This window comes from Desmodus rotundus, chromosome 5 (genome assembly GCF_022682495.2).
Source record: "Desmodus rotundus isolate HL8 chromosome 5, HLdesRot8A.1, whole genome shotgun sequence".
In the NCBI taxonomy this organism is placed as follows: domain Eukaryota; kingdom Metazoa; phylum Chordata; class Mammalia; order Chiroptera; family Phyllostomidae; genus Desmodus; species Desmodus rotundus.
This window is the reverse complement of record NC_071391.1, coordinates 118,015,487-118,041,804: the sequence shown is the minus strand read 5'-3', so window position 1 is coordinate 118,041,804 and position 26,318 is coordinate 118,015,487. Positions and strand designations below refer to the sequence as shown.

The following is a 26,318-nucleotide window of genomic DNA, read 5'->3' as shown; positions in this document are numbered from 1 at the left end:
GTCGTTCTAAAAATGCATGTGCTAACTGTAGTAAAAAGCACCATTCTCTATGTCTTGACACAGGATTTACATTGGCGTTGTATTTACATAAAGAAACATCTGGAAAACAGAACTGCATACTCTCCTCTGCTGCTCCCTGTTTAGGCTGTGTTTACCATTAGGAAGAGGGCCCCCAACACTGGTGGTTAACAGCGACATTCCCAGAGCACCAATTCCAGGGACAAGGGGTAAAGGCAAGTTTGGTTCTCAGGTAAAATGAAGAATGTCCCCTCAACCCCCCCCCCGCCCCCCCTAGAGAGAATAGGACATCAAAATAAAAAGTCTGGATAAATGTTAGAATTGGGTGTCTTACTGATTCTCATTGTATGATTTTTGAGAGGAGACAAAGACACTTGATTTCTTCAGCCATTCAATAGCTGACTGGCAGTAACAGGCAATTATTTCTTCTTTCAGAAGACTATAAGAGGATCACCCATGTAATATTAATGGAAAAAACATGATAAATCACATATTACACCCCTTCCCCCAGCTCCCAGGTATCTTCAAAAACAAGAGAGATCTGATCGTGTAGAATAAATACCACCTCATCTAAAAGGGCCTTTGGGTTGTCTTCTGTCAGAAAGGATGTTGAAAATCATGAATAGCCAGCTACCTAAACATACTGCATCTAAGAGTTAAGACATAGAAAAATAATATATAGATCACCATGCAGGAAATTGCCTTGCAGCCTTTGACTTCCTGGTGCTCAACACACAGGGCAGGTAAAGGGGAAGACAAAGAAACTTGGGGAAACAAGTGAAGACCAAGATTTGGGGGAATAAATAGTTTATAAAGCACAATGAAAGTGATATTCTTGCCAATACAGTATGGTATAAAACCCTAAATAATAGTATATATGTATATACTTTGCAAAAATAAGTTTTCTCTCTACAGGATGAAGGCAAGAAGAAGAAAAAAGCCCCAAATCAATTAGCAAGCCCCAAGATATTGCTAGACAGTCATTTTGAACATCACAATCCTACGCAATTTATACTTTGTTTTCCCCACCCCCTAGGATTTGCTCTTGGCCACTTCAGGGATGAAGTAGAGAGGCCCATTGGGAGCCTAGGTAAGGTCCTTTTGTTTCGTAGATGTTAAAGGAAAATGCCCATCTTAAAAAAACCAAAACCACTCAAGTGGCCAACTGCAGGGTCAGGGCCTACTTAGTGATCAATTCTGAATGGACACGAATTATTTTAGTCTTGGGTTGACAGGGAGAGGAATGTAGGTCCTGCTAAAAAAATGTGATGCTCTTTGAATCGCTGCCTAGCATTAGGCCTGTGACGAGAGAAAGGTGCCAGCAGTTGCTATCAGCACCTTGAAAAATTCAGGATCTCTGCTTAGGAATAGGAAACGTAAACAAAAATGCCCTGGGTGCTCGGGCCATCATTCGAAGCCACCAGGCATGGACAGTTATGTTTTCTGGGATGTTAACAGAAGCACACATATCTATTTTCTCACTGCATAAAATTAAATTGGACTACATACGCTTATTTCCCCATTTGCATTGCAATGGTATCAATAAGAATGTAGATTGCTTTTAGTTTAAAATCAGTTTTCACATAAAAATATGCACATGCCTATATTTATACACACCTCTATTACATACAGTTGTCAAAATCTTAAAGGCTGGGGTTTATATCTTTGCCCATCCCCTCCCCCCAACAACCCTAATAGAAAGGTTTTTCATTTTGCTGGAAAAAAACCCAAAACAACCAAAAAGACTGTAGAGCTCTTAACAGTCAAGCTGGTGGATCAGTGAATGGGAGGACAGATTGGTGAATCAAGGCTGTCCATCAGCCGTGGAGGGAAGGGGATTAGCTGCCTTGGGCTGAGTTTGCTGGTCCTGAAGGCTATAGTTTTGGTCAGAGAGAGTGGCCCGTCTAGCATGCTGATTCAGTCTACCCCGAGTTTTGAAAGTAATGTCTAACCCTAGTGTCGGTCTATCACAAGTGCATTAAAAATATAGCGATCTATCAAGTTCCACATTGCTATACAGTCAAATTGAAAAGGACCAGACAAACAGTGCAAAGGTCAAATAATTACTGTTTTATATTGGGACAGTACATTTCATATTTCAACCAAAAGACAAAAATGCAGTTTTAACTCAAAGGCACAACAATTAAAACACAGAAAATAATGGCATGTCTCGGATGCCTTATTTCTAAATTAAACAAATACACAAATTTTTTCCCCTTCCCTCCCCCAATGCAAGCCCACAAGCTTTTCCAGAAGTCTTGAGTTTTTGATGCCATCCAGCATCATTATTGTGGACTCGTGAGGCGCTTGAACGTAGCAATTAAACAAAATGCTTGTGAGGTCTGGCAAATGGCATTCGAAAGGGACCTCAAAGTGCAGATACATCTTTTTCAAACATACTACAGGCTGAGCTGGCTCTTTGAACACTATCGCTCTGCTTAAATTCAGGAAGCAGGCTTTAAAAATGCAAAGGCATACAAGTTGTATTTCAGTGCAAATCTTCAGCTGGTAATTGGAAAAGGTTCCAACAATGAAAAAAAATCCTTCGTGTCTCCTGCCCCCGCCCCCCCCCAAAGCCCAAATGAAGGAAAACCCAGAAAAACAGAAGAGTTACACATGACTTTGGGATCATTTAGCAATCCACTACTTCCAATTTAAATTTTTTTAATATATTGAATTATTAAAAAGAGAAAACACAAAAGTAATCTTGCTTTGTTTACATTGCTCTTCATGTCTAGAATGAGCTTCTGTATAGAGTGTGTTTGAACGTTTAGTTGTGTGGAAGATGGAGGTGATGGAGGAGGTGTGAGGCTGTGGCATGCTAGAGACCGCAGGCCAGTGGGGGCACAGGGTGGCCACCCACTACTGGTTCAGCCCTTGAGCCCTTAGGTTGCAGTGCGTCTGTGGATTTTAGGAATGTTCTCATCACTTTGTGACATACACTCTGTTTCAGCATCACAGATTTTATACAAATGGTTTAAATTCAATGAAAAAGATTAGCCAGAGGCTGAAAACATCAAGACCTCAAAAATATGAATGCAAAAATATTAAGGGGAATGAACCAATTTGGTAGATACCTACATACAAAGTTTCTAGAACATCTATAAAAGCACAAAGTCATAAGAATTTATTTTCCATTACATTAGTTTATATAAAATGAATAAATAGTATTTATAGATTTAATGTGTCTTATGTACATATACATGTGCTCTGTTTTAGCTTAAATAAAAATGCTACAAAGTGGGAGACCACTTAAGGGAGAAATCATAACCAAAAAGAAAAATCAGCCTTTTAAACTACCAACCCAAAGACCTCCATAAAGAAGTTTCTGGGTGCATCCAAAAATAATGAGAGGAATTCTAGTAACACTGTACCAGCCCCTCCTGTTCACCTGCAACACAGAGTAGAAATGTGGACTTTTCCTTTCACTGATGATGGCTACTAGCTCAACTAGTGCCAAAGCTCAGTTATTGCTGAAAGTTAAATAGGAAAATAGATTAGAATTGGACCAAATGTCACTTATTTGGGGAGAAAAAGAGGCATAATCACTGTGTTAAGTGGGAAATGGAGATCTCCTTTATCTCTGAGGTAGGAAAAAAAAAATGTTCCAGAGACAAGTAGCATAACAAACTTTGAGAAGAAATGAGCCTTGGGGATAGCAGTACACAGCGTGGTCCCAAAAGCATCGCACAAAAATACATTGTACCACTTTGTTTGTGAGAACAAACAATATTGGAACTTTTATAAGCTGTGCAACCCCAAAGCCACGCTCTCCAGGTGTCCATTTTAGAGTGAGAAATACTGCTCCCATCCACACGCGAGTCTGGGGAATGAACACAGGGGTGTGTGAAGGGTGTTTTCTGGAGGTATTCCTGACTCCTCAATCCTGTGAGGTCCATGGTTAAGTGCTCTTAAATGCCCCTTTCAAAGCTTACTTTGGAGTTCTGAGATCAGGATCTCAACTTTAGAAGCTTGTTTCCTTTAGCTTCCTAAGCACAAGACACATTCGTACTTTTCTGCTAGGCAAATAACACAGTAAGCCAGAAAACTTTTAAAAGGTCTGGTAGGCTACATGGGGACAGTAAACAAGAGGGAGAAATTGCTGAGATGTGAAAGTTGCTTATTCGCTCTAAGATTTTTTGGGTGCTTCAAATTGACTGGAATGTACAGTCTCTCAGAGACGAATTTTTACGGAGAGAAAGAGAAGCTAGCGGATGAAATCAGAAACCCACAATCCTAAGCACTTCTTGAAAATGTTTACAAAACTGATTTTGGTAAGGGTGGGGCACTGAAGTTTGCGTGCAAGGGGATTGTGGGCTGGTCCAATACACTACCTACTCAGATCCAACAGGGAGAGCCATCTGGGGGCAGCCGAAGTGACCACTCTCTCTTATAGGCTAAGACGCGTCTTGCGATTGTCCTGGAGCTTTATTCTCTTGACGCTGGCGCTGGAGTAGCCCTCATCACTGCCGAGGCTCTGCATGCTTCCCCGCTCATCAGAATCACTCACGCTGCTGCTGCTCCAGTCCAACTCACCCGTGAGATAGTCTGTGCTTTCAACATCCACATCGATTTCTTCTGTAGGAGGACAAAAGAGAGAGACCGTGGTGAAGGCACTCTTCAGAAAACTCGGGCTGAAAATCAAAGCGACCGCAGTCAAGCCCTTCTTTGGATACTGGTGTCTAACTGCTGAAAGGAAAGAGGCAGTAGTTACAGAAGGCCACACTACTCAGCCTCTCTAAACCACAAGCAGGTTCTTAGCTCCTTCTCTGTTCTGCCACTGGCAGGTGGGAGAGGGAGAGGGCTCACCCCTGTCGGAGTCCGAGCGCTCTGAGGAGACCGGGGAGCCCATGCTGTCCATACGTATCCTCTCAATGCCCAGTTTCTCCAGCTGCCTCTTCAGGTGTCGCTGCTCTCGCTGAAGCTGGTCTATTTGGTGAATGGCTTTTCTGTCACAATCTTCAAGTTTCTGCAAGTCAAAGGGGTAGCTGTTGGAGCTCACAGGCAGATTTCAAAATTAGCAATGACCCTGCACCTTCCTCTCCAGCAGTGCAATCTGCCAGTTTTCTCAGAAGCCATTTAGTGTGTCACTTGTCCAGCTTCTCACAGAGACAGGAAGTTGACTGGCTAGTGAGTGACTCCGTCTTCACTAACGTCTTCAGCATGGACAGTGCTGTACCTGTGCTGTCACAGGGATTCTAGGGATGAGCTCTGACACTCCCACATCTTGGTACCCCTCTATTTTGATACTGAAAAGACTGCAGGCAGGAACCCCCAACCTGGTCTCCCTTGTCTGCAGTGATACCCTGAACATCTCATCTCCGAACCAGAGCACTGCACGTGATGGGAGCTTAAGAAACAGACTTCCCCTTAAATGCGTGTTTATTCAAGTACATGTCCCTGTTACAGAAGCACTTTCTTTGTGTCACGCCAAATCTCAATTAACTTCTGTTTGTTAGCAGGAAATAATAGTCCCTTTTGAAGTCCTGATACCAAATTATCCAACATAAGAGCTTAGAAAATACATTTCCACAGACCACTTGTTTTTACAAATCTGTCCTCTAGCTTCTCATATTCTTCAGATAATTAAGAAGATTGTTTAATTGTGATTGTTTTGCTATACACAGAGATTCTTTTCCCCCCCGAACTGTCATGCATGTAGGCTACTAACCACATTTAAAGTGATACTTATCCAATCTTGACTATAAAAACAAGCTACAGAGTGATTCAGGCTGTGCTTCCCAAAAGCCTGAATACAGTTCACTCGCCCTTTGCTATTTCAGCTATGTGCTAAAGTCACCTCTGTGCCAGACCCTCTGGGAAGTGCTGCGGACACAAGGTGAACACAAAGAACTGGGCCCCTCCCTACGGAGTCTACAGTCTCAGGACGGAGACAAACCAAACAGTCATGTAAACCACCATTGGATGCCAGCTGTGACAAGTGCTGAGAGACACCCAGTACTGGACCACCGGTCACAAGAAGAAGGTAACCAGATCAGGGAAGGTTTCCCTGCATTAGTGATACCTGTGCTGGGATATGAAGGATGATAAGAAGTTAACTGGGGAAAGAAAGGAGGGGAAAGACCCTGTGGTCAGAGAACATGACGCGTGCTAGGGACTGGAAGAAGGGCTGGAGCAGAGGGGTAGTGTAACAGCACAGGAGGCTGCTGCACCCAGGCGTGGGCCAGGTCAGGCACAGCAGGGGCAGAGTGTGTCCTGACCACAGAACTGTAAACAGAGTGACACACTGACTTGAGCTCAGGGAGGACTGTTCTTGGGAAGCATGGAGATAAGCTCAGAGGGAAGCCTTGAGGGGTTTACCGCAGCAGCTGATGATGGGGTGAAAAGGGAATGAGACAAGGCTGTCCTGGAGACAACTTAGATATACGTCTAGAAGCAAGAGCTGACAAGGATGACCTTCAATTTCTGGCTTGTATAATCAGGCAGTTGGATGGACCACTTAACTTCCGGTGCCTGGGGTAAGAAATACTCAGATGGGTCTGGACATGTTGAGTTTGGGGTGCTTGTGATTCATCCAAGAGGTAGGATGGAGGAGCTCAGAGGAGAAGATTGTCCTGCAGATATACATTTGTTGGCCTTGTAACAAAAAAACCCTACTAGACAGGTAAAGATAAAAAGGCATCTCAAGGATACACTTACCTTTATGTGCAATTTGGCTTTTGTTAATAAACTCAATGTAGTATGTCGATTTGATTCAGGCCCAAGTGGCACTAGACCCTTCAACTTCTCCAGGCACAAGCGAAGATGGGCCCGTCTATGAAAACAAGATCACAGTAGCATTTGAGAATTTCAGGGTGGGCCAGAAGGTACCCCTAAAAAACAAATTCTAAAAGAGTATGGAGTTGCCCAGGCCCAGTGATGGCAAATGCCCCCAGTGACCCCTTACCAAATATATCTCTTTAAAAACCAGACAACTGTAGTGAAAACCAGGGAGAAGAAAAATCCATGGTTTTCCACAGTTAAGTCTATTTTTAATACATGTGTCAGGATAGGGACTAATATCTGCTATTATTAGGCATGTTATTAGGAGATAACCAGGTTATCTTCAGGTTTCTGGATAATGATGTGACCCATAAAGAATATCCAAATTCAGAAAACAGTGACATTCCAGGGTGAGAATCCTTTGAAGCCATACTTCTCTTTTCCCAGTCAGGACCACTGAGTCACTATAACCGTATCATTGCTGTACACATGTGAATGTGGTTATTCATGACAGCTTTATGTGGAACAGCAAAGCCTGAAACAACCCAAAAGTCCATCAGTAGGGAACTGATTAAATAAATTATTGTACATCTATACAGTGGAGTACTATGCAGCCATGAAAAGAGAGTAAGCATGTGCTCTATGTGCTATTAGGAAAGAACTCTCAGATATATTAAGAAAAGCAAACTGTGCATATAACACAGAGGAAAAATTATATGTGCTTTCCTGTATTGGACACAAAATCTAGAATGATAGATTCTAGAAACTAGTAATAATAGTAGCTGGGCAGGGAGAAGTCAGCAAATAGTTTGGGATGAGGAAAGGGGGGTAATGTTACTGAATAATATATTATACTTTTTGGTTTTTCAACCATGTAAACTACTGCTATTCAAAAGTTAAATATATTTTTCAAAAATAACGAGAAAGTCCATCCTTGGTGTTGCTGCAGTCACACGCATGCTGAGCAGCTGGAGATAACCAGGTGTATCTTGGAGAGTGGCAGAGCAGAGCCATGGGACAGTGTGAGAGGGAGAAAGGCTGCGTGAAACAGAAGCTACGGTCACAACACACTAAAGAGAGAGCCTTCAGTCACAGACTGACCAGAAGTATAAAAGTTTCTACATTTTTGGAAATCAACACTTCACTGAAATCTTGGTTTGGGCGTTATCCTAAAACCTGGCAGATTATATGAATGTGAGAAATGGCCAAGATTCAGAGTTTTTTCTTCAGCCCACTACCTCCTTAGAGCCTTCACAGGCCATTCCAACCCAAGCAAATTCCTGTTTCTTTAAGAAGAAAAAAAAATTTTTTTAAATTGGTCAGAGAGACATCAATGTGTTGTTCCACTTATTTATGCATTCATTGGCTGATTCTTGTGTGTGCCCTGACTGGGGATCAAACCCACAACCTTGGTGTATTGGGGACGATGCTCCAACCAACTGAGCTACCCAGGCAGGGAGTGATTCCATTTTCTGAGTACTTACTTGTTCCTATTATTCATTGGGAAGTTCACTTTTCTGCCTGAATTGTTTGGCATTGTTACTTAACCATTCTTGCAAACTCCTTAGAAAGTTGGCACTGCAGCTTAATCGTTGATGTTCTACCATAGTTCCTCCTCCTCCCACATGCTTAATGTTTGCTGAATGGATTATGCCGTTTGGTCAACTAGACTTTAAGCTTCTCGAGGACAGAGTCCCTCTCTACATCTTTGTACCTTCAGCAGTGCTCAGAATCCTGGGGTCTTAAGACACATGGCCACTGCCCACACACAATGACCTGAGCAGAGCTCCTAGAAGCCTGGGAGGCTACCCTCAGCTGAACTTGAAGAAAACCTTAAAAATTCGTTTTTCCTTTTTTTCTTCTTAAAAATGTTACTGTATTAACGGAAGTTGGGCATGCAGACCAAAAGAAGAAAACCGCTTCAGAAAGCTCTACAACAGGTCAATGTGCATGGCACTGACCGAGGAAGTCAACTCACACCTTTCAGATCAAGACTTCAGATGCTTCCCCCCAGGGCAGATCTAACAAGTCCCACATTAGACATCCTTTGAGCCCTTGCCTCATCTGCTTTGGAGCCTTCTTCCTCTGGATCTTGAGGGAGCTGTCCTAGATATTCCAAGGGCCCCCCTAAGTCTTGACAAGCTCAAGAAGAACAGCATTCATTCCTGAACCAGGAAGATTTAATGGGATAAATGCCTTACTACAGTATAAGACTTCCACTTGCTCTGAAAACCTATCCATGTGCCTTGGTCACAAGCAAAGACTCACAGTAGGTGTTTGTTCCTTCCACTACTGCACTGGTTGTGGGGTAAGGGGTGGGTGGGGAAAAGCAGAACCTATGTATAAAATGTACTTGCTCACCGTGGATAATAATATTCTTCAAAAAGAGCAGTGAAAATAGACCGTTACTAGAAACACCATTGGAAACTATAATCAGTCACTTACACAGTTATCCAACTTATTCCTTACTACTTAATACAAAGTTTACAGACTAATTGTTGAGTTAGGAAAAAAGCTCAAAAACTAAAATTTGGACATTTTTAGTCTGCTTGTTATTTGCAAAGACTGCATGATTCAGAACAGTGTCATAATTAGTCTTATGATGTGGGTTTATCTCCAGATATGAGTATGTAAATTTTTAAGGAAGTTTGTCTACTGATAAAAGTAAAATAAAGTCATCTGTCCATGCATCGTCATTTCTAGTTACACAGGGAACCTAGCCCAGAAAGTATGATTTTCACTACCTAAATGTGGGTTTCTGAGGAACACTCCCAGTTGTGAAACTAGAAATAAGCAATTTGACTAATTAGAGCTGAGGACAATACATGTCATTCAGTGTTTTTTGGCCTTGTTTTACGCAAATAGGACCAAAATGCTTTCTGGATTTTGTAGAGATCCAGAGCCAGCTTCTGGCTGTGGCAGTGCCTGCCTTCGCCTTTTCCAGCACCTCAGTCCTGCAGCCCGATGGCTGCCTTGCCCACCTGCCTGCAGACACAGCCCCAGTTGGTGCCTGGGCCACACACAGGGCAGGAATGAGGTTTGTGAAGCAAGCTCAGTTCCATCACATTGTAGTGAAATTCAGTTCTTGAACCAGATAAAAAAGCAAACAGGCATCTCTGTAACAGCTCCCACTGAGGAGCCTCAACCCTGAGACACAGACACAGACAGACAGACACACACACACACACACACACACACACACACACACACACACTCACTCACACTCATTCCACCCTGGGAACTGGACTCCTTGAGCCAGCCCTGAGCATCCACGGAGCTCCCAGATCCAAAGCAAATTGGACAAGCACTTGTCTCAGCTCTTCCTCCTCAGTCCTGACTAGTCTCCTGCCCAGAGCTCTGGTCTTGTAGGAGGGGCCTACTGTCCCATTTTGAACCAGGTCTGACTTTGTTTTGGGGAGCAGGCAGGGGTTTTGCCACACATCCTCCATAGGAAGCCACCAGATACCTTGATCTGAGGCCTCCTTGGATCTCCTCCCATCATATCTTCTTCAGCCAGGCGGCCTTCTGTCACCAAGAGCTGCCTCCCAGCTCCCTCCCCCAGCAGAAAAGAGTTTTGCCAAATCCCAGCTCCCAGCTCCCTCCTGTCTCCAACTGCCTCTTCTTGTTGCCGTGATCCAAATATTTTGTCCCTAGGTCATGAACTTTGACCAACTTCACCTGCTGACTCTTCAGGAATATTGCTTTAATTATTCTGAATGGGCTGCTATACCTTTGGTTTACAGTGGCATGAGAAAACCCATCTTTGTTCTGAGCTACAATTAGTAACAAAGTGTGGCCTATAACTAAATTAGATACACACTACAACTTCTCTTCAGTAAGATTTTTAGTATCTAAAATTTTATTTTATTTTTGTTTTTAATTATTTTTCATTCTGAATCTGTCAATCTCTATATAACCAAATGTTATACAGTGACCAAGAGTAAAGGTGTGGGATCCTTGACCCCTGTGTGACCTTCAGCAAATTTCTTTACTCCATGTAGCATCCGTTTCCTCAGCAGGAGGAGGAGGAGGACAATGCCCACACGAGAGGGCTGTTGTATTAACGAGACGAGGCAGGGAGGCCCCTCAGACAGAGTCTGACATGGGGTGCTCCATATATAGTAGCAGTTACGCTTTCAATCCTAGCTTCCTATGTAGAAGGACAATTACTGGGAGCAAATACAGGCCATTATAGCACTATAGTATTTCTTTTAAAATTGGTAGGGAACTCCAAGTGTCTCACTAGGTAAATAGAGGTTATCTGGTAAAATCCAATCACTAAACTCTCAAAGAAAATAGACATCTTTTGTTATTGAAAGATTTCATGGAAATTCTAATCCTTTTTCTATGGAAACAAGGTCTTGCTTATGCTAGAGGTACTTTTTGCTTTTTACATTGAAAAATTAACGAGTTTGTAAAGCTATTGCATGCAAAAGGAAAGACTCCTTCATGGGCACCCACATCATATAGAGGCAGGGGAAGGAGGGACTTGGACACTGGGCAGGAAGCATCCAGAATGCCCCAGGCCTTCCTCTTATGTCTCTGCTGTGATGGCCCAAAGGCAACAAAAATAGGGGCAAAAAGTTTTGATCTTGGAAATCCAAGCACATCTCTAGATGTGTATCCATATCCAGAGACCCTAAAATATCTCATATTCAATAGCAAGAAGAAAGGATAGTATATTTAAGAACAAACTCAAAACAGTTTGGGAAGGATCCCTGGGAAGAACACTATAAAACTTTGCTGAGACACATAGAAAATTTGAGTAAATGGAAAAAAATCACACATTCCTAGATATGAATGCTCAAAGTAAAAATGTCAATCTTACCAAGTCTGTACAAATTTAACATAACTCCAAAAACAAAAAATCCCAACAGTATTCTTTTTAATACTGGGGAAATTAGTATAAACTTCATGTAGAAGAAGAAATTTATGAGTGACCGCTAAAATTTTTGAGAAAGAATGAGGAGAAATGTGCTATACTAGATATTAAATTGTATTACAAAGCTTCAATAATTAAAAATATTGTATAATAATACAGGACTAGACAGACAAATCAAGTGAACAGAATAAAAAATTCCCAGGAAGAAACCTAGGAATAGATATGAATTTAGCATATAACGGAGATAATTCTGCAAATCCTTGCAGAAAAAATGGATTAGTCAGAAAATGGCAGGGGAGTGGTGAAATTAATATCAAAATAAACTCCAAATACATTAAAGATTTCAATATAAAATGTATTTCGATGCCACACAATTGTGTTGTTAGTTTTCCTTAACTTTTGTCAGCCGTGAATCATATAAAACCAAGCAAGTGAAGGAAATCATTATTAAAGCGGCTCTGGGCTGTGTGAGGCGGACCTCCCAGCAGAGCTCTGGCAGTGACAGAGGCACCTGGGCTAATGAGCGTGCTCAGACAGTCCTCAACGCTGCTCTTTCTACTTCTGCCTCCAGACTCAAGCTTCCTTGATTCTACCCATGTCTGTCTCTCAGGCCAGCAGATCTGGTAAGCTGGGGAACAAATGCAACAGAAAGAGTAAGACTACAGGGAGACTGTGCTGTTTCTGCAGGTAGGGCTCCTGAATTTCCTGTGTTAACCCTAAAGTTCTTCCTGACGCGGATACAGTCAAGACTGGGAATGATATCAAATCAGGTGTATGCATGTGTGTGTGTGTGTGTGTACTGTGAGGGAGGTATTGTCTCCCTCAGATTTTCATAGTAAAGCGGAAAAAGGTAAAAAGAATTACAAGGTCAGGGCAGAGCAAACAGGATGGAAGCCTGTGCGTGAAGAGGGTAGATTATTAGGTTCACAGGTGGAAATCTTGAAACATACACTGGACTGTTTCATTCACTTATTCCACCAGCACTTCTCAAAGGATTACTATACGCTGCAACCTTCCTAGGTGCAGGTGATAAAATGTTGAGTAAGATCAAGTGCCTGCATTGGAGGTACTTAAAATCACTTGGAGTGATCAAACATGGAGCAAACAATTATTGCAGAATTATTTATCTGAGCAACCTTCAGACCATGACAAATACCACCTCTCACTGAAAGTTCTAGAATGGACTCCCCTTTGCCCTCTATTTTTTCATTTGCTTCAACTACATCTTGTTTGACTTAACTTCTCCATAAAGGTTTTCAAGCTGTCATAGCCTATAATAAGTTTTTTTGTCCTTTCCAAATAGGTCACATTCATTTATTCACATGCTGCAGACCTCCTATGTGTCTGTTGTTTCTTTTGTTACCAAATAATGGAAGAGACCAAGTCTTCCATTTTGTATTAAATAATAGAAATAATAATGTATCTGCAGATGTTGACCTAAGAGTAGAATCTTGTATCTTTAGTAATTCACATTCCTTCTCTTTGAGGAAAGCCTTACTTAAGGTATATGATACACTGGACCTCACTGAGTTCTAGTTTTTATTAAAATTGGGCCTAAGTTTATTAACCATAGGAGAAAAAAAGCTACATAAACAATAGCCTATTTAATGCTAAGGTTTCTCCATTTTATCTCCTACTTTTGTGTGGACACAGAATTAGCCAATGAAATAGCTTTATAAATCTTACAGGATAACTGGGGGTGAATAAAAATAGTATCAGATATTGGTATATAATGACAAAAATAAGTTATTTAGTATAAAATAAGACGAAATAAATCTTAAGGGATCAAAAATGACTCCCTCGAAGTGATAAAGGTTCTGACCTTACCCAGATTTGGGGTTTAGAACAAAGCCTTAATGGGTTAAACAAAAAATCCTGATAAAGGCTACAAATTATGTTCTGAGAAAAAACAGTACTCTTCCTTTTTCTAAAATGATCCATTTATAGAAAATTGCCAAATGTGTAATTATTACTAACTTAATTAAAACTCTGGAAAGCTTTGAAGATTTTTCAGAATTCTGATAGTAACCTTGGTAAAAAATACAAAGGTCGTTGTGTGTGCTGGCTGTGTGGGAACATCCACTCAGTGAGCAGTTCATGGCGGCGACATGTAAGTTGTAAGACCGCTTCTCTATTAAAAGTACGAAATACATAAGTATGCCTCATTAGTAGTTCTTTTCTAGAGCCCGATTAAAAAATACAAAATACGTGTGACAATTAGTACTAGCTAGCTCCATCTCACCCTTTGACTATTAATGTCTATAACAGGAAGTCAGGGAATGCCCCCCAATATTCCAGGTAGGGGACTGAATAACCAGTGTGTACCTCTTCTCCGAGTTCTTCCCGGGACAGATGCCATCTACCCAAGAGGACAGATGGGTTCTGGTGAGACAGACCTGAGTACTCCACCACGCCATCAGCGTAGACACCTATGTTTTTCCCTTGTAACAGCCAGGCCTTGCCCTCAGCCTAATGTGGCAACAAGGCCATGTGGATTGTTGCAACATCCTAGAGTGAAATATGAATGTGCTTAAGGTGTTCAGAAGCAGTAAGAATGGTGCAATGTATACCACAGTTCAGGCTCCCTATTCCTCTGAGTGAAGGAGCTTAGCTATTTGAAAAGCCAAACCCCAAAAGAAACAAGTACAGGGAACTGCAATGAACTAGAATATCCTGCCAGAAGAGACCTGACTGAAATGGTTTCACATGGCAGGCCAGATGCCACTGAAATACTGTTTGACCAAATGAAAATAACAGCTTACGTCAGGCTTCTAAGTCCTCCCCATAGAACACACACACAATCTTGTCATGGGGTTCAGAATACTCCAGCAGAGGTAATCTCTGTAGACCAACTGCCTAATTCCAGCAAGGCCAGCACGTGTACCATTCCAGAAAAACGAGTGTCTACTATTAAGGGAGGTGCTAGAGCCTTCTTTTGAAAAAAGTCCATTCTACCACCTGACCCCTGAACTACTGGCTGCAGCTTAAATGCATTCACTCAGTCTCCACTTGCTAACTGCTTATTGAAAGGCATTCAAACCCAGAAGGGTTCCCAGTGAAGAGAAGGAAATGGGAATTATCCATAAAGGGCATATAACAACAATGAAAGATTAAAAAATTTCTTTTTTTCCAATAATCAATTAGTTATTACAATGGGAAACCAATAGTAATTTAAAAATATTCAAATCCAGGAATACCTTTTACAAGAAATGTGCAAGATCGACATGCAAACACTACAAAATTTAGAGACAGAAAAGAGATCTGAATAAATGAAGACACACACCAAATCCTGGATGGAAAGATCTAATATGTAAATACTAACTTTTTAAGGCTAATTTATACTGGAATTATTTGATTTTGAAAATCCTAAAACAATTTGGGGGATGAGGAATTGATGAACTGATTATAAAAATTACCAGGAAAAACAAACTGAAGAAAATAGCTAAGAATATAGCTATTATATTCTGGTAAAATAAAAAACAAAGGGAGGAAGTATGGAGATTTGCTGTACCAGACCCTGAAGTGCAGGATACAACCTCAGTGACTGGAACAATGTACGCTGGCACAGGAAGAGCAGATGGATCAGAGGAACAGAAGTCTAGAAACAGACTTAGCCTCAAACAAAAATTTATTATACAATAGAGGCACTGACTTCAAACAGAGAAGAGTGATTCCATAAAGGTAAATAACAAACTGGACAATTATAAGATAGACAAAGGAGCAAACTCTTCAGATATATCCTTTATATTATAAAACCTTTTCAAAATAAAGGAAAAGATAAACTCAGCAGAATATTGGGCAAACGTTTAACAGGCAATTCTCTCCCTCTCCGTCCGTCCCTCCCTCCCTCCCTCCCTCACACACACACACACACACACACACACAGAAAGATGTCAAAATTGTTAAATTGTGCTAGTAATATAAGAAATGCAAATTTAAACAAGTTGTGTGTTTTTGTTTTTTACTTATAAAAATTATAAAAGTCTTAAAATTACAAACTTGTGAAGGTATAAGGAAAAGAAAGCCTATAACCCGCTTGGTGGGCAATCCAGCAGTCAACATCAAACCCCAGTAATTCCACAACTATAAATTTATCCTAAGGAAATAATTATGATGTTGGACAGAGGTTTATCTACAAGGTAGATTAAGGAAGCATTGCTTCCATTAGCAAAATACTTGGAAGAACCTAAAGTAGGAAATTGGTTATATGAGTTATGGCACATCCATATGGTGCAATACTGGGCATTCACTAAAAGTAGTGTTAAAGATTAAATGACATTGGAAAACATTCACGGTGTAGCTTAAAAAGATAAAAAAATTGTGATCTCATATTGATTTTAAAAAGTATGCACAAATGTCTAGATAAATAGAGAACTGAACAGGAATGTTAGCAGTTGTCACTGTTGCAAGGTCTATTACAGGTGATTTTTTTTATATTTGTGCTTTTCTGAACTTTCCAATTTTCGATACTAAACTATATTTTTTAAGTTCTTTTCCAAAACCAATTGGAAAGATACATTTCAAAGGTTCCTTGGTTTCCTCTGGCTGCTAGATTCATGGATGATTTAATTTTTTAGTATGATTTTAAGTATTTCTCAGAAATTTCTACAAGATTGGTTTTTTAAAAAAGAAACACCATGTACTCACAAAAGGTGTTTCCTTAGGAGGGCAGACCCACAAAATTAGTTAAAATGCAGAGAAGCCCAGGTCAAGTACCAAGAGTGATTGGTGATACACTAACCCTTTCACTGTAGCGGCCAGGTCTTTATTGGGCTCTGGATTCCCAGCACCTGCTTCATGGCACCTTTGGTGGCCGTGGATACCTGATCTAGGGACTGGAAAATACCGCTGCCGCCGCCGCCACCAACTCCCACCTCCACCGTTCTGGAAGTCTTTTCTCTTCTCACCAATGCCAAGATTATTTCAGTAGTATTGTTTGTGAAGTATAGTATCCTCAGAGTGGAGTCCTGATGAATACCAATTACTCAGAATCTCTAAAGTGCCACAGAAAAGATTCCTTTGTCAAAAAAACAAAACCGTAACCCAAGTATAATCGACTATGCTATATCAAAGAGAAAAAAAATCCCACTGTTAGTTTTTTCCCCTAAATTGCTACTTTTTTTTTTTTTTGAGCCATGCCAATCTTTTTATGTGATGTTAAGGTAAAAAATAGCTCACATGTAGTAGCATTTAGCAAAGTAGTGCTCTTTTATGGTATTCAGCTACGAAAACCAGGGAGACAATAAGAGCAGCTCTTCCACTGACCTCAAAACCCTAACACCTTAAGCAAGCACATTAATAAGGGAGAAGTGCCTGACAACTTGAATCTCCTCCCCTGGACTGCAGCAACCAATGCCTGGTTAAATTAAGTAAATTTGAGTCCTTCCTTCTTTCTCTTCTGTTCGCAGGCTCTAGGCTAGAGGAAGAATTATCCGGACCTTAAAGACCAAATTCCAAAAAAGAAAGGACAATAAGGAAACTAGATAAGTAGCCCGTCAATGAGAAGTTGACTAGTCATGCAGAAGCAGTCTGAATTATAAGCAGCTTGCCCAGTGGTGACTTCAAGTCCAGTTTTCTAGACCTTTTGCCTCCAAAGCCACCTGTAGATACCTTAATCTTAGAACTCAGTATATTAACCGAAACTCTGCGTCTTTCTCATTGACAAACTACATTTCTCAAACATGGGGACCGTGCTGATTTAATACTCCCATATGAACTCTCTGAATGCCTAAAGCTAAGCGTAACTTTTTAGCCCACTGTAGGCAGAAAACAAACATCTTTGAACTGCTATAATAAATGATAAAATTGACATTCTGAGGCATTCCTGCAGAGTTGAAAGGTACAAAGCAAAAGGTAAGCCTAAGAGCCCTTATGTGAGGGGATGAAATTTTAATAATTAAAATAAATGCCTACCTAAGTAAAATGTTAGAAGGGAGAAGGAGAAATAGAAGAATTTTCAGTAGAAAAACTTCTAGTTTACCTAGTTCACTTCAAAGGCAGGAAGATGGAAGAGAATATAAAGGTGAAAAAGAGTAGCCACATCTCACTCCCTTTCCACCTTAAGAGATACTTGGGAGTTTCCAGTGCATGATATATAAATCCTCAAAGAATAAAGGAAGCTCTGACCTCAAACATGGCCAGTCACAATCACAGAGAAATTAAAAGGGAAGAAGGGATGGGGAGAAGCACGTGTGCAGCGAGACACACTCACTATCCCTCACTCTCTCTCACACACACAAAATTACACAGTGGAATAATATTAACGTTTGCCCTGTTCCAAGATCTGCCTTCCTAGTAAGGGTCTGGTCTGCCCTTTTATTGAGAAACATGCCATTCAGATCCCGAGTTTCAGAGGCAGGCTTCCCGTCAGAGGGTATGCGTGCTACAACCGCATGTATTTACACAGCCATGTTGCACGTCGCCGTCTCGTTCACGCGGGGCACCCAGAGAGTCAGTCACTCGGAATAGGTCACCCGCATTTAAGTGGAAGAGAGCTCCGAGATCTGAGTGAGGCTTGTTAGTGATTCTCAGCCCTGGAAGGACATGACAATCACCTGCGGAGCTTTAAAAAGACCCAAACTGGTGTACCGTCCCGACCCAAGCCAATTAAATCAGAATTGCTAGGGGTGAGGCCTGGGTATTTGTTTTTTTTCCCCTTTTAAAGCTCCACAAAGAATTATCATGAATTTTTTTCAGTATAGTAAAAGCAAGTGGTTATGTATTTTGTAAAAAGTCTACTAGTTTTGCATTAAAGTATCCCATGAGAAAGGGTGGTTTTAATTATACAAGACTGGCAAAATGTTGATAATTGTTGAAGCTGGGTGATGGATACATAGGAGTTGATTACATTACTCATTCTATTTTTGTATGTCTGAAAAATTCTGTAATAAAAAGTTACTTTATAAAATTAGCAGAAATAAAAATTTGTTCTCTTCCTCCCAAATGTGTCAGTGTGTATGTATAATGTATTGAACATTAAAAAGAACTTCTGAAAATGACAATAAAAGCTTTACAAGTGATTCTAATGTACAAACAGAGTTGAGAACCACCAGGCTACATCATTGAGGAGGGGCAAACTTAATTTGGAAAACAAAGATTTAAACAAGCTGTTATTATATCTTTGGCTTGTTAAAAAAAATTTTTTTTAAATAAGCAGCAAGAGGCAATCCAGGTGAGAGAGGTTAACAAGGCTTGTGGCACCATGGAGCCCAGTGAGGGCACAGGGCTCCTCTACTGGGTTGTTATCTCCAGTTTCCGCTATGCATTTGCCTGAATTTTGAGAATCTTTATTCACAACTAAATTGTAACTACACACATACATGTGTGTGCTATGTATACATGTATGTATGCACGCACACACACGATTTGAGGCAGCCCTGCCAATTATATTCAGTGGCATGTCATTTTTAAAAGACACCATGTGCAGAAACTGCCTAGGGCCTAAAATACTCTCGCTTGTGAACAGCCACACAGAAGGCATTCCTCAGGAGGCCGCAGTGGTGAGGGTAGGGGTGTGGTCTTTAGAACTGGCAAGCCCTTCATGCACCTAAGTGATTTCTGGGCAATGCTGCTTAGAGGGCCTGGAGTGAACTCTTTAATCAGGTGCTACCTGGGAGAGGAATCAAGAGGAGCACACAATTCTCAATTTAATTAATAGAAAATGCATGGAAACTCCCCCGATTCCACCCTCCAAATCCCCAACTCACCGATTCTTCTCCATTTCGTTGTGAGTTGATCTGAAAGAGGGAACAATAAGAAAAGAGTAAGATTGTTTTTGTCTTAAAGGAATACTTCGATACCAACAGAATTATTTTAATTTCTTTCTCTCTAGAGTTGGTAGGAGAGAAGACAGAGAAAGGGAGAAAAACTCAGTGGGCTCTACTGAAGAAATTAGTCCCTTTGGGGAGTTAGATAAATGTAAATATCTAAAATAGAGTTCAAGGAGAAGTGACAAACTAAGAGGCGTGCATTCCCTAGTGGAAAAGCAATCCATTTTAAGAAGGGAAATAAAAGGAGTCTATTTATACAAAAACAGCTGCACAATGTTATGTGAATTGGGGTTATATAATTCCACAAAACTTTCTTTAGGCTGAGAGTACAACGGGGGAAGTGGTACCCCCACCTCAGCCCTGCAGTTTTCTTTAGGTGTAGTATATACCAAGTTTTTATGCTAAGTTAGTTGTTTGATTACAGGATACAGTTTTTAATGGGTAAAAATAGCCCATCAATCTTCCCTATTCCCTGAAGTAACTATTTTATCATGTACAACCTCCTGAAAGAGGCTCCTATTGAACAGCTACAAAATGATTTCAGGAAGGGGCTTCCAAAACTCATTTCAATATAAAGATAATAAATAGCCTGGTTAAAGCAGCAGTAAGGGTGAAATTTGAAGTCCAGCTTTGCCACTGACAGGTACTGTGGAAGACATAAAATTTTTTGCCATCTGGTCCTCGGTTAATCCCTCTGTAAAATGGGATAAGACTTATTGCCGATTATCTTCTGAACAAGCGTGGGCCATTGAGGTAGCAACTGTAACAGCGATTAGAGAGCCTTGGATGAAAGCTGCGGTGGATGTGAAATCATATTCTTAGTGTATTTATAGCTGACCTTGGATACAAAGTCTGGTCTAAGAATTTACAGACTGGTTTCCACAAAGGTCACAGGTCAGGCAATGTGGGCACTTCGGTATCCTGCTCACACAATTCCTTTCTGACTAGTTACAAATAAACTTGAGGAACTCCTCAGTGTTACAAAGACACTGAATCCTGACCTTTCTTACAGAAATTCTCTTATGGATATACTCCTGACCAGTTCAGGAGAATATGCCCTGGCTCAGGCCATGAATTCTGTGGGGCCATAATCAGGAACTTACTGGGCCTAAGAGGTAAATGCTCATAGTAACAGGGAGGACCACTGCTCCCATGAATGCTCAGCCACTCATTTACATCAGAGGGGCACCACCAAATTTGTTCACGCTAGTGACTGTGTGTGTGTGTGTGTGTGTGTGTGTGTAGTTTTGAAATGGGACATTTCCAGTCTGGCACTAGAAGTTCTCTTCCATGTGGGGATACAAAATTTTTACTTACAAGAAAATAATTACAGTACTTTCAGTTTTAGAATATGTTTTCTAGATAAAGGATATGTAACTTTAGAACTGGTTAACTTAAAAGCTTTTAATTGATTCACCTGATTATTCCTCAGTGTTCCTCAGTTACATTTTTCTGAAGGTTTACTCCTGCAATGGCCAGCAGGATATCTTAGTTAACAAGAATCTGGCCTGCAATGCAAACCTTGGGCTTAAAAGCACATGGCATGTTAGTTTTAATAGGGAATAACAAGTTCAAAGTCTGACAGATTTTTTAAATGATTGAAAATATATCAACTGGTCAAGATTTCCTTGTTTAATTGTAGACAAGGGCCACCCTCCAGTACCGTCCTCGGAAGGTGGTAGAAGAGGGGAGTGGATATTTGAAAAGGACATGGTCTCTGAATAGAGAAAATAACAGCACACAGGGCACTCTTACCAAAAATTTCTGGATTCTTTGAAGAAACCTATTAAAAAATTCTGAGTCCTCAAAATAAAACTTTTTAATAGATTCTGTAGGAGGCACAACTCCTTCCAAATTTGAGCAGAATTTGGGAAACTACAGCTCTTATTTGATTACTTAAGGGTATTGAACACATTGTAATTTTTACAAGGGGACTTATACCTAATGGCTAGGGTATTACTGCAGTGCATTTGGTGCACTGAAACTTTGCTTTAATAAAAAAGCAGACTTTTAAAAAAATACTCAGTTCAGAAACTGCCTGCCAACTCTACTGATAGGTCAACATTCATATTTTTAATTACAGCACTGTAAGATATATAGATACTTTGTATCAAAATCATTTTCCATGTGATTACTGAAAATATTTGATAACTCCAGATTCAATGATGAAGGTCAAATGTCACCATTTAAAAATATATTCTAACAAAAAGATAACTAAGTCAAACTACAGGGTATTTGAGGATGAGAGAAGTCCTTGGTTCAGAAAGATTTCCCATGTCAGGTCAGCTAGATAGCACTGTCTCATACAGGAACTGGGTGCAAGTCCTGAACTTCCTCTCTCAGATGAGGACCAGACCCTGCTTTGCCAACTTAACATACTTTTAAAAACCCTAGATTCAATTCTAAATAATTAGTAACTGATTTCAAAAAGGAAAAGAAGAAAAAAAAGGTTCCACCTCCCTGTATCCCAGTAGTTCTCTGAATGATTCTAAAGCAATCAATATTCACGATTCATTTTTGTTTTTTTAAACAAGCAATTAGAGATACTCAAGACCTTATTTTTAGTTTCCAAGAAGTCTGATATGTGGCTAAATTTTATTTTTTATCGTCCAAGGAAAAGGACCCCCAGGCCCCCGACTCTACAAGCATTTCCACCTGAATTAACAAGAATAAACTGTTATCCAATGGTTATGTAAACCAGCAGCAAGCTCTCCATAGTCCTTACTTCAGTTCAAAATCCTGAGGATACAAAGCCTTGGATATAAGTCTAATTGAAATCAAGGGATCAAAGTGCCTTCTCTGGGGAGATGTCTGATTGTTCAGGGAAGGGTCATTCCACATAGGTCGTGAAGGAAATGATCACATTTAAACACGACATCCTGCTTCTGCTTCATATGATTGCTTGGTGCCTTCTCCAGGTTTAATCGTGGTCTCTCGGAGAGGCTTGCATCACTGAAGATATTGCACTAATTCATTATTAAGCCAAGAATATGGACAACTGTCATAGCCGCCTGTCTCTGACCATGCAAAGAAAACCAAACCCATTGACAGAAGAGAGCTTTTCCAAAAATCAGGAGTTGCAGCCATTTTTCAGAAATAATGTTTCATCATAAAGAGAAAAGAAAGACTGTTGTCTTGAAATTCTCAACTATCATTATTTTTCTTTCCTAATCATCTTGTGGGACCAAGCCACTTCTCTTTATCAATATCCTCTTCAGTTCCTCTCCCTACCACTGAACATTTCCTGACAACTTTCCTGTGAAACTTAGGAAAAAATAAAGTGTTAAGGATTAAGCCTTGACTATTAATGAAGACAATTCCTCTCAAATCATGAATAGGCAAGAATGAAAACAATAAATGAACTACACTTTTCCAGAAAAATAAACCAAAAGGGTTCAAACTTCTTTCTTCCAAACAAAACTTGAAAAATTAATACCGTAACAAAATGCAACATAGCTAAATTGTTTTACATCATTGTATAATCCAAGTCAGTATCATTCTTCAAGGCCCACAGTATCCATGCACAGACCTACTGGCTACCACTTTCAGGTAATGCTGCAGATGGGAGGGAAGGGGAAAACCCCCCACCAGGTAATTAATTACCAGGCTCATCCTTCAGGTGCCTTCCTATTCAAGAGCTCAGCACATGTGTGCCGCTCACATCCTGTGGTTCTACCAACACTAAGGACAATGGGGTGAATCGAGGACAGAAGAGGCAGGAAGAACAAGTTAGTTAGGTTTAAATAGGAAGCTTCTGGTTTTTAGTGGTCTGTATTATGCCATAGGGGCTAACCAAATACAGTTACTTGCAGGATGGGAAAGGGACAAGGATTCTAAATCAGTGATGACAATATCAATGAGGGGAAAAAGGGCAATAGCGTTAATACTGTACTCTTACGTACCGGGAACTATGTTCAGGGCTTTAATACGTGCTCTCCCTGGCCATTGACCAAATACTTCCTTGTGAAATACACAGATTTTTAAGAACTGTAAGGCTAAGGTAAAAGCATTGTGGCATATTAACATTTTAATATTATATGTTTCTCATTACCAAAAAGACAGATTTTAATCTCACTCATTCCTCTTTGCCATTATAAATAGATGTGACATACTAGTTTTTCAGGCAAACCACATATCAAATATGAAATCCTACTACCCATGCCAAGCCAGATACTTTACCATGTTTATAAATTTTTCACTATGAAAAGTAAAAGAAAAGGATAATTTCCCCTTCTTTTTTCAATTCCTTCAACCCAAACAGAAGGGTTCCTTCCTCCTGTGGCTTCAGACCATGAGTGCATTACTGAATCGAGACTGCCACTTAATTTACTGGGTTCTGATCACAATAGGTAACTTCCATTCTGCAGTTTATGTCATCTGCAGTATAGTCTAAAAGGGAAAGAGAAATATTTAATAAATTACCTGCTATTGCTGTTATTCTTCTTGGATTTGTTCCTCCGTTTTAAGGCATCTCTGTCCTTGTTATTGTATGGTAACATGGAGGCATAACCATGCTCAGCTTCTAGAAAACCGGAGGATCCAGTTAATGAATGAGCCTAGAACATTCAATACTCTCTCCTCTCCACAGTATTTCCTTTTTAAAATTGACTCATTTTTTTTAATGGAAAGAATATTGGAGGAAAAATTAAACGGAGCAAGATGGAATTCTTAGAACAATGATTGCTTTTTAAATTGTGTGAATACCTCAGTTCAGGGCAGGTGTAGGGAGAATTCCAGCTGCTCATTGTTGAGAAAGACCCAGCAAGTCGCTAAGCGCATGGAGCCCGGGTTTCCCATTGGCAACATCCAGCAGGTGTGTTAAGCGAGCCCAGCCGCAGGCGAAGGTGCGGGGCAAACACCCGGAGCGGGGGTTGGGGGGACAGGGGAGGCGCTGCTTCTCCGGCTGAGAGACGGGGCGCCAGGTCCACATGGGGGTCAGCTGGGAAGAGCCCCGGTGAGGTAAACCACGGGCCTGGCTGAGGGGGCCCCCGGTTCCTCACTCGCGACGGACTGGGGAGAGGGTGACACTGGACCCCGGGGTGCAGCAGCCCCCTTTCCACCCCCATTCACTGCCTTTGGGGTAGCGGGCGGCCTCCCTTCAGACCGCGCGTGGGGAAAGCTGGAGGGGTTGGGAGCGCTCGCGGTCGCGCTCTCCGCGCCTCCAACTACCCCCGGAGCGGCTGGGCGCCCGCACTCGCAGCGCGGCCCCTCGGAGCCCCCGGCCCGTTTGGGCCGGACCCCTCCCGTCCCCGTGCACCTCTCTCCCGCCGCTCTAGGTAGTCAGCCGCTTCCAGCAGCATCTGGATGTTCATCCGAACCGCCGTCGCCATTCTGCACCGGGGGCCGGAGCCACGGGACCAACCCCCACAGCCCACGGGCTCGCCGCCGCCGCCGGACACCCGCTCCCGGCTTTGGAGTCGGCAGAGCAGGGTTGAGAAAGCCTCTCTGGCGACCACGCTGGCCGGAAGGGGGAGGGGGCTGGTGAGCTGGATACCGCCGACACCGTGACAGAACCCGAAGACAAGCAGCAGCCGCCCCCGCCGCGGAGTGTTTATCCCCGACTCACCGTCTCCCCGCCCCCAGTCCCTTCTCTTGACAGGCCCGCTCTGGCTGCTTTTCTCATTGGGCACTCCAAAGACTGCCCCGCCCCTGGCTTTGTCCGATTGGGGGAGGGCCTTACGACCCTCTTTCCAATTGGTAACAGGATTCGCAACTCCGCCTCGTGCTCCTTTCCTGTTTTCTATTGGTTCTATACCGACAACCGGGCCCCCTTTTGCTTTGTTAGTATTGGCCAAGAGCTACAGAAAGCAGCCACTTCGCCTGTCTCCCGTTGGCGAAGCCTTCCGAAACCTCCCAGCTACGATGACGTCACCCTCCCCCAAGCCGGGCGATCCATGAGTGGCTGGTGGTTAGGGGCCCCCGCTTCTCCTCCCCAGATCCAGGGTGGGCTGGGAGGGCGACCGGGGCGTCGGGCGGCGCTGATTCACCCGCTGTTGCGGATCTTGGCTCCACCCGGTCCCTCCCGGTCTCCCCTGGGACCTGTTGCCAGGACCTGTCCCAGGGGAAAAGTTCCCGGGACCTGCCGGACGTCCCTTAAGTGTGAGGCTGGAACCGCGCCTCGCCTGGGCTATCAGCCCCGATTGGGTTCGGGGTCGGAGCCCTAAGTCTGGAGGCTGCGGCTCCGGATGTTCCAAGGCTTCTCGGGATCCCGGCAGCTGAGGGCCCCCCGCAGCGAATCCCTTGGAGTGGAGAGCGACGAAGGCAGCCCGGCAAGTGGCCGGAGAGCTCCGGACTCCGGCAGGCGCCACATAGTTGTGGGGTTTGAATGAAAAAACCTGGCCTTTAGTTAGGTTAAATGCTGATCTCCCAGCGTTTTTCCTGCTCTCAGAAAGCGCTCGAACCGGGCGGGTGTATTCAGTACGGAGCTCCTCTCCGAAGGCACTCCCCACCACCCAAAGAGCTGGAATTAATCAGTCCCTCACAGGAGTGGGGTTTAAAAGCTTAGAAACTTCCTGTACCTACAGAATGACGTTGAATCCCGAGATACATGGATCTTTCCTTCTTTTTTGATTCTAGATGAAATTGTTAAAATTATTTTCAAGAAGGCTATAAATGGCTTGTTTGTGTGTAGGGGTGGTACCAATATTAATGTGTAGAACTAAAAAGTTTATTGAAGATTGTTCCATAAGCCTGTCAAGATTTCTGAGATGAAGAGTTATTTCGAGACCCAAGTACTGTTAATATACTGGCATCTCTATTTTAATAAGTAGAAATACAACTTGGTAAGTTGAGAGTCCTGAATATAGAGATGAGTTTTAAAAGTTTTTAATTGTTGCCAGTATATGAAAATAGCTTACTTTGTGTCAGGTAGTTCACATACATTATCTAATCCTCAACCACCAGGTAGGTTAATTATCTACATTTTG

General features: G+C 41.9%; 1 protein-coding gene across 1 annotated transcript; it reads right to left on the bottom strand.

Moving 5' to 3' along the window:
- Positions 1-2,067: 2,067 nt before the first annotated feature.
- Positions 2,068-24,983, bottom strand: MXD1 (MAX dimerization protein 1). Its single transcript, XM_024558564.4, has 6 exons — positions 24,650-24,983; positions 23,815-23,914; positions 19,330-19,359; positions 6,679-6,793; positions 4,828-4,987; positions 2,068-4,596 (listed from the first exon to the last, which is right to left on the bottom strand). The coding sequence occupies exons 1-6, from the start codon at positions 24,720-24,722 to the stop codon at positions 4,409-4,411; spliced, it is 666 nt and encodes a 221-aa protein (XP_024414332.1). The 5' UTR covers positions 24,723-24,983; the 3' UTR covers positions 2,068-4,408.
- Positions 24,984-26,318: the final 1,335 nt, after the last annotated feature.